The 7,500-nt window shown below is 48.0% G+C and overlaps 1 protein-coding gene across 1 annotated transcript in view; it reads left to right on the top strand.

The window, feature by feature from the left end:
• Positions 1-7,500, top strand: part of exoc2 (exocyst complex component 2) — an 85,700-nt gene that overhangs the window by 64,589 nt on the left and 13,611 nt on the right. Inside the window, exons 19-23 of the mRNA XM_035414926.1 lie at positions 154-213; positions 649-704; positions 1,301-1,364; positions 3,099-3,215; positions 7,069-7,210. Coding sequence (XP_035270817.1) covers positions 154-213; positions 649-704; positions 1,301-1,364; positions 3,099-3,215; positions 7,069-7,210 — 439 coding nt within the window. The remainder of the gene's footprint in view (positions 1-153; positions 214-648; positions 705-1,300; positions 1,365-3,098; positions 3,216-7,068; positions 7,211-7,500) is intronic.

The following is a 7,500-nucleotide window of genomic DNA, read 5'->3' as shown; positions in this document are numbered from 1 at the left end:
TAGTCTGCTATAAACGCAATATGATCAAATGTGCGTCCCGCTTCCTGTTTCATCACTTATGTCAGTGTATTAATTAAGGTTGATGTTAGGGGAGCGGGCACAGTCACAAGCAGTACAGGATATTGAAAATGAATCTTTAAATTTCTTCCACAGATCTTTCAGCTGGAGAGAGTTCAGGACAAAGCTTGTGAACTCTGCGTGGGCATAATGAAGGTGAAAAAACAGAATAATTATCCCGGGGTCGACTGGTTGCTCCTTTTTTCCCCACTTTAGGCCTGCTCAGTTGACTTTCAGGAAGTAGATGGCTCTTGTTTATGTCTGTATCAAATGTTTAAAAAGGTTTCTGTTTTTTTTTCTCTTGCTCTATCTAAGGCAGTGGCATATTGATTTTCTTTTATCTACTTCAGTAATGCTTTAAATGTTTCCCTTTGAGCGTTTAAAATAGCCTCTGCTCTATCTGTTATTTTAACCACACGCACGTCTGGTTAGCCTTTTTTTTTTTTTTTTTCCTGAGACTCGAGGGGTTTTTTTTTTCTTCAGCCATTTTTTTTTTTTTTTTTTTTTTTTTAACTCGGGAGGAGAAAGGTTGTTTTGGAGAGAATGTGTCACGTGTCTCACCTTTCTCCCTTCTTTGTTGTTGATTTTCAGGGGTTCATAAATGGCCTGGAGCAGTTGAGTACCAAAGCGGCCGGTGACACTTCACAGTGAGTAACAAAGGGCAGTTTTTTTTTTTTTTTTTCTTTGAACATTCTGTTTTTTTTTTCCAGTAAAACACCAGTCATCACATTTGAGTTCTTCATCATGAATATAAGGTGTACATGTATATGTATATGTGTGTATATTATTATAAAACGGTGGCAGTTGAATGTCCAAACATGGTCCTTAAGGTTATGGATAAGATGCTAATTTTTTATAACAGAGGTAACATTTTGTACATTAGGAAATGGGAAAATTCTCTGAAGCGGGGAAACAAATATCTAATTCACTCCTCAGCCGTTCAGAGTTGAAGCAGTTGAAACGCTGTTCAGTTGTGTGCCTCCCTGTTTAAGGTTGAGCCTGCCTGTGCTGCTTAGCCATTCCATTCTGTGCAATAGTGCCACCCCCTTTCCCTGGAATGAGTGTGGTAGTGGGGTATTTTTACTGCATCTGAGTCTCTAATGAATAGACAGAGTGTTACTAATAGTGCCAATTGGAAATGAATGATGTGTTTTTTTTTTTTGTTGCTTTGTTTCGTTTCTTTTTAGTACCCATTGTATTTTAGTTTTTGCATTTTAGAAAGTGACCTTTGTTCTTTCTCCAGCCTGCCTGGGGACCTTGCCTCTCCAGACCACTTCAGAGTGCAAGAGGATTTTAGCCCAACACTGGTAGGTTATTAACATGACTGTTTAACATGAGAAGGGTATAGGTATGGCTGCTTAGCTTCACCAGTTCCCCATGAGAAGGGTACAGGGTGGTATGGCTGCTTAGCTTCACCAGTTCCCCATTAGAAGGCTACAGGGTGGTATGGCTGCTTAGCTTCAGCAGTTAGCCATGAGAAGGGTACAGGGTGGTATGGCTACTTAGCGTCAGCAGTTTTACATGAGAAGGGTACAGGGCGGTATGTCTGCTTAGCTTCAGCAGTTAGCCGTGAGAAGGGTACAGGGTGGTATGGCTGCTTAGCTTCACCAGTTCCCCATGAGAAGGCTACAGGGCGGTATGGCTGCTTAGCTTCAGCAGTTTGACATGAGAAGCGTACAGGATGACATAGCTACTGGCTTGTGCATTTTTGGGTTTGGCGGTTTCTCGCCAGAGCAGACCAGCCTCCCACGGGGCACGGAACCCTCGCTACCTTTCAAGTCACATGACCAGTTCTCAGCTGTCCCACGTGCGGCCCAGAAACTTTTAAAATGCGTCCCGCTGCCAGAGAATGACTGTTTTTGTCAGGTGTGTTTGCTCTCTCACGCCCCTGGCTAACCACCAGCGAGAGACCACAGAGCAGGCTCTCGACCAGTTCCTGGTAAGTCTGGAGGTAGAGGTGTCTGTTTCCTACAAACTGTTTTCGGGCGATGTGAAAGGAAATCCAGGGCAGGGGAGTCGTGTGGAGGAGTGCGTCGTTCTTGTAAAGTGGGGCCGGAGAGAGGTGTTTGAAAGAGATAATCGCAGAAATAGTAATCGCACCAGAAGGTGCGTTCGCGCTCCTGCAGGGGCTTTCCCTGCCCGCGGCACACAGACCGAGTGATTTCCCCCTGCGCGCAAGGTCTTACTCAACGCCGCGAACGGAGCGGAAAAACACGTTGGTGAATCAGCGGCCCCGCCGTCCCGCCTCCCGCGCGCCCGGGCCGCCGCGGCGGCAGGCGACTCTGCGACACGGGCGTGGCGCGGCGCGGCGTGGCGCTGAGCGCAGGCCCCGTCCTCCCTGGAGGACGTGCTCGCCCTGCACTGTGGGAAACGCTGGTGCGTTTTCCCCCTGCGTGTGTGCACTGTGTGTGTGTGTGTGTGCGCTGCCCTTTAAGCAGGGCGCGTGCCCCGTCTGCTGCATCCATGCACTTTCTGCAGGATCCATGCGCTTCCTGCGGGATCCATGCGCTTTCTGCGGGATCCATGCGCTTTCTGCTGGATCCATGCGCTTCCTGCGGGATCCATGCGCTTTCTGCGGGATCCATGCGCTTTCTGCGGGATCCATGCGCTTCCTGCGGGATCCATGCGCTATCTGCGGGATCCATGCGCTTCCTGCGGGATCCATGCGCTTCCTGCGGGATCCATGTGCTTCCTGCGGGATCCATGCGCTCTCTGTGGGATCCATGTGGCAGTTAGCGTCTTTTCGTACTTGGATTATGGAACGTAGCGTAAAAGCGTGTGCTGTGTCAGCATCAGTGGGTCTGGAGTTCTGTCCATTAGCATCTTTTCCTGTCAGACGCTGAGCCGTTCCAGCACCCGGCCTCCAAGTCTGACACATAAAACCCTGTTAGCTGAGCCTGAGACAGGCTTCACTCCCGGGCTCCCCTGTGTGTGCTGCTAACCGAGCTGTAGTCTGCGCAGATGGCTGTTATAAGGAAGTCTGATTGGTTGTCCGTCTTTCCATCTGTCTGTCTGTCCGTCCGTCCGTCCCCCACTTGCAGGAGCAGCGTCTGCTGATCATCCTGAGTAACTGCCAGCACCTGGAGAGGCACACCTTCCTCAACCTGGCCGATCACTTCGAGAAGCACGGCTTCCTGGGGACGGAGAAGATCACCCGGGTGAGGCCCCCCCCCCCTTCTCCACCCTGTTTTCTGCTGTTCTTCAAGAGAATATCTCTACCCTTCCTGCCTCCTCTCTCCATTCTTCCTTTCTTCATCACCCTTCCCGCTTTCTCCCCTCTCCTCTACTCCTTCTCCCTTCCCCATCCCTCCACCTCCCCACTTTTCCCTCGCTCTCTCCCTCCTCCCCTTCCCCTGTCCCTTCCTCTCGTCTGTCTCTCTCCAGCCCTCCCCTCCCTTCCCCACATCTCTTATCTTCTTCCCTCTTTCTCTCTCCACCTTACTTCTCTCCACCTGTCTTGCTCTCTTGCCTCTCCCTTTTTTACACGCATCGCACGTGGCATTAACGCTGCGTGGTGTGTTCCATGGGGATCAACACACAGCCACTCTTGGGATGTCAGTGTTATCTGTCAGCATGTGCTTACCTGAAATCCCTTATAAAGAAAAATCACCCACAAGTCTTTGCTCAAGCCCCTGTAATCTTTGTCATTGCTTTTACATTGTTTATATCTGAGAGCACGCACCCACACACACACACACAGATTTCATTACAGTACAGCCTTGACCGGTTGTAGATCTGATGTAAAAATGTCAGTCTACTGTACGGTTTAACAGTGGGTGTGTTTCTGTGTGTGTGTTTTTATTTTTTTTTTTAGTGAGAGATTATTCACCAAAGTGATGAGAAGAACTGAGATCTTTATCTTCAGGGCACCGCAAATGCCAAAGACAGCTCATACTTGCTCAAACAGAGACAAGCTTTCCGTGTGCTCTCATTCACTGAGATTATTGTAACTGTGAGTAATGATAGGTCGGTTAGCGGCCGGGACCTAAGGCAGTCCTTCCAGTAAAGACCAATCACAGTGATACGTGGCATACTGGACACCTGCAGCCCATAATGCCTTTGAACTGCAGTCTGATTCTTTGCGCGTTGACAAGTTAAAATCCTGTGACTGAAAATGTGGAGTATTCATTTTTATCCTCGTTTGAACGATGATTGTCCTTCTAATTTCCTGTGATTTTTGTGGTCTTTTTTTTTTGCCCTTGTTTTTGTGAGGGAGGGAGCAGGCAGTCGTTTGTCCTCGTGCAGTTTTTCCACTTTGTTCAGACAGGTGCAAATCAGAGAGGGCTACAGGTGCCAAGCAGAGAGGGCTACAGGTACAGAGCAGAGAGGACTACAGGTACAGAGCAGAGAGGGCTACAGGTGTAAAGCAGAGAGGGCTACAGGTACAGAGCAGAGAGGGCTACAGGTGTAAAGCAGAGAGGGCTACAGGTGCAGAGCAGAGAGGGCTACAGGTACAGAGCAGAGAGGGCTACAGGTGTAAAGCAGAGAGGACTACAGGTACAGAGCAGAGAGGGCTACAGGTGTAAAGCAGGAGGGCTACAGGTACAGAGCAGAGAGGGCTACAGGTACAGAGCAGAGAGGGCTACAGGTGCAAAGCAGAGAGGACTACAGGTGCAAAGCAGAGAGGACTACAGGTACAGACCATAGAGGGCTACAGGTACAGAGCAGAGAGGGCTACAGGTACAGAGCAGAGAGGGCTACAGGTGCAGAGCAGAGAGGGCTACAGGTGCAAAGCAGAGAGGACTACAGGTGCAAAGCAGAGAGGACTACAGGTACAGACCATAGAGGGCTACAGGTACAGAGCAGAGAGGGCTACAGGTACAGAGCAGAGAGGGGTACAGGTACAGAGCAGAGAGGGCTACATGTGCAAAGCAGAGAGGACTACAGGTGCAGAGCAGAGAGGGGTACAGGTACAGAGCAGAGAGGGCTACATGTGCAAAGCAGAGAGGGCTACAGGTGTAAAGCAGGAGGACTACAGGTACAGAGCAGAGAGGGCTACAGGTGTAAAGCAGAGAGAGCTACAGGTGCAGAGCAGAGAGGACTACAGGTATAGAGCAGAGAGAGCTACAGGTGCAGAGCAGAGAGGGCTACAGGTGCAGCACTCTCGTACAGCTTTCTTAATACAAGCTTCTACAGTGGTTCGTCTACACCCGTTCGAGTACAAGCCGTTGTGATACAGTAACTGCTACATGTCCCTCTAGCGTCTACTATTTGGACAAACGAAGGCGAGAGATCATTTTCGGAGTTAGTTGAACTTGCGTGCGTTTAAAAAGGGATAAGAACGACTCCGTGGGTTTGAAGGGAACTCTGTCCGTTTTGATTTAAGAGTTTTTCTTCTCCACAGGCAGGCCTTTCTTTCTTTCTTTTTTTTTTGCGCGCTTAAAAAGTGTTCGGTCTTCACGGTTTCACACGCCAGTCACAGAGGGGACACGGGGGGTTTCCTTTCCTCATTCTGGAACCTTCCTCACGTGGGGTAGAGGGGGCCCACCAGTCACGCTTGGAAGGGCGCTGTGTTTTTTTTTGTAGATTTTATTTGTTTCTGTTTGACATGATAGAAAACTTCCAGTGGAATTTATGAAAGTTTTCTTGCGAGACTTTTTCTTAATCCCCTGCTTGCAACTGCAATGCCAGTGGGAATGTGTTTGTGTGTGTGTGTGTGTGTGTGCGTGCACGTTCCAAAAATAATACAATTCCAATAAGTGCTGATTGGCCACGCTGCTGCGCATGAAGGCTTATGTGCACCATGGCAGTGCTGCAGCATCTAAAATAAAAACTATTTTATATGATCATATCGTAATAAATGATCTCTGACTTTAACGGTTACTGTTTGAAACATTCACGATACGATACGATACAACTTTATTGTCAGTTTGCACTGAAATTCATTTTGCATCCTTAGGCAGTTCCGTTCAAGAGATTACACACAGATTAAACATACAGGTACACATATGACACTTATCATAGACGTACAAAACACATCAAACAGTCATGACAAACATACATATCACATTATATCCTCTGGATTCAGATCTCAGTTAGCAGCACACTGGTTTTGGTTCAGAGCAACAAGAATAATTCCTTAAAAGGTTCCTGCTGTTTATTATGAATATTATTGTCGGAACCCCGATAATCAGTTGTATGGTTTTAGGTTATATTTTCATGCGTCACATTTCTTGTGACACATTTCATTTAGCAATGTATGAATAAATGAATCATTGCATTCATATAGCACTTTTCCAAACGCTGAAAGTGCTTTACAGTGATGTGTGGGGACTCACGTCACCCACCACCAATGTGTAGCACCCACCTGGGTGATGCACGGCAGCCATTTTGCGCCAGAACGCTCACCACACATTAGCGAAGGTAGAAAGGGAGAGATTTTTTAGCCAATTAAATCAGGGGATGATTAGGTGGGAAGTTTGTGAGAGCCAGATCTGGGATTTAGCCAAGACACCGAGGAACCCCCTACTCTTTGCGAATAGTGCCATGGGATCTTTAACGTCTCATCCGAAAGACAGCATCTCCTACAGCACAGTGTCCCCGTCACTGCACTGGGGCATTGGGGTTTATTTGACCAGAGGGAAGATTGCCCCCTGCTGGCCCGCCAACACCACTTCTAACAGCAACTCAGTATTCCCTGGTGATCTCCCATCCAAGTACTAACCAAGCCCACACTTGCTACTTAAATGGTAGACACGGGACAAAAATAATGCAGCATTCAATATTCATTTTTCATTCGTAATACTGCTGCAGTCATAGTGCTGCGTAGTGAATCATAACCCTGGCCTTAAACATACGAGAAAACCAGTCAGGTTACAGCAAATCCCTTCCATTGGGCATGTGACATGGCGTTAGTGTCAGAATGCTTATGATGCTTCATAACCTTATGTCAGGTGTTATAAGGTCCTATGCCTGCAGTGATGGCGTGCTAAACTCAGCAGTGATGGAGAGGCGTGAGAAGGTGGCGGGCGGCCGCGGTAATGATGGGATGCCGTTGCCGTGGTTACGCAGGTCAGCATCGAGGCGGTGAGGGAGCTGGACGAGCGGCTCTTCGAGACGTACATCGAGAAGAAGGCCGACCCCATCGTCGGGTCACTGGAGCCCGGCGTCTACGCGGGATATTTCGACTGGAGGGACTGCTCGCCCCCTACAGGTATGGAGCTGGCTTGAGCCGGTTTTCAGCCTTGCTCGACGTTCCAAGCAAATGCTACGTTGGATGGTTCACTGAAAAAAAGAAAAATTCATTTGATAAACCTAAAATTTTTCTAATTCGTTTGAATGAACCAAGAAATTTTCTAATTGAGAAAACACAAAAAAATATAGGTGTAACATAACGAATGTCTTTTTAGGCTTGTTTAATGAAGCACAGTTTCAGTGTAATGTTGTTCTGAATGGGGGAGATGTGGTTATACATGGATACCCACCTGTTTGACTGAGATCTTC

This window comes from Anguilla anguilla, chromosome 4, assembly GCF_013347855.1.
Source record: "Anguilla anguilla isolate fAngAng1 chromosome 4, fAngAng1.pri, whole genome shotgun sequence".
Classification (NCBI taxonomy): Eukaryota; Metazoa; Chordata; class Actinopteri; order Anguilliformes; family Anguillidae; genus Anguilla; species Anguilla anguilla.
Note: the sequence above shows the minus strand (reverse complement) of the source record. Positions and strands in the feature narration are given on the sequence as shown.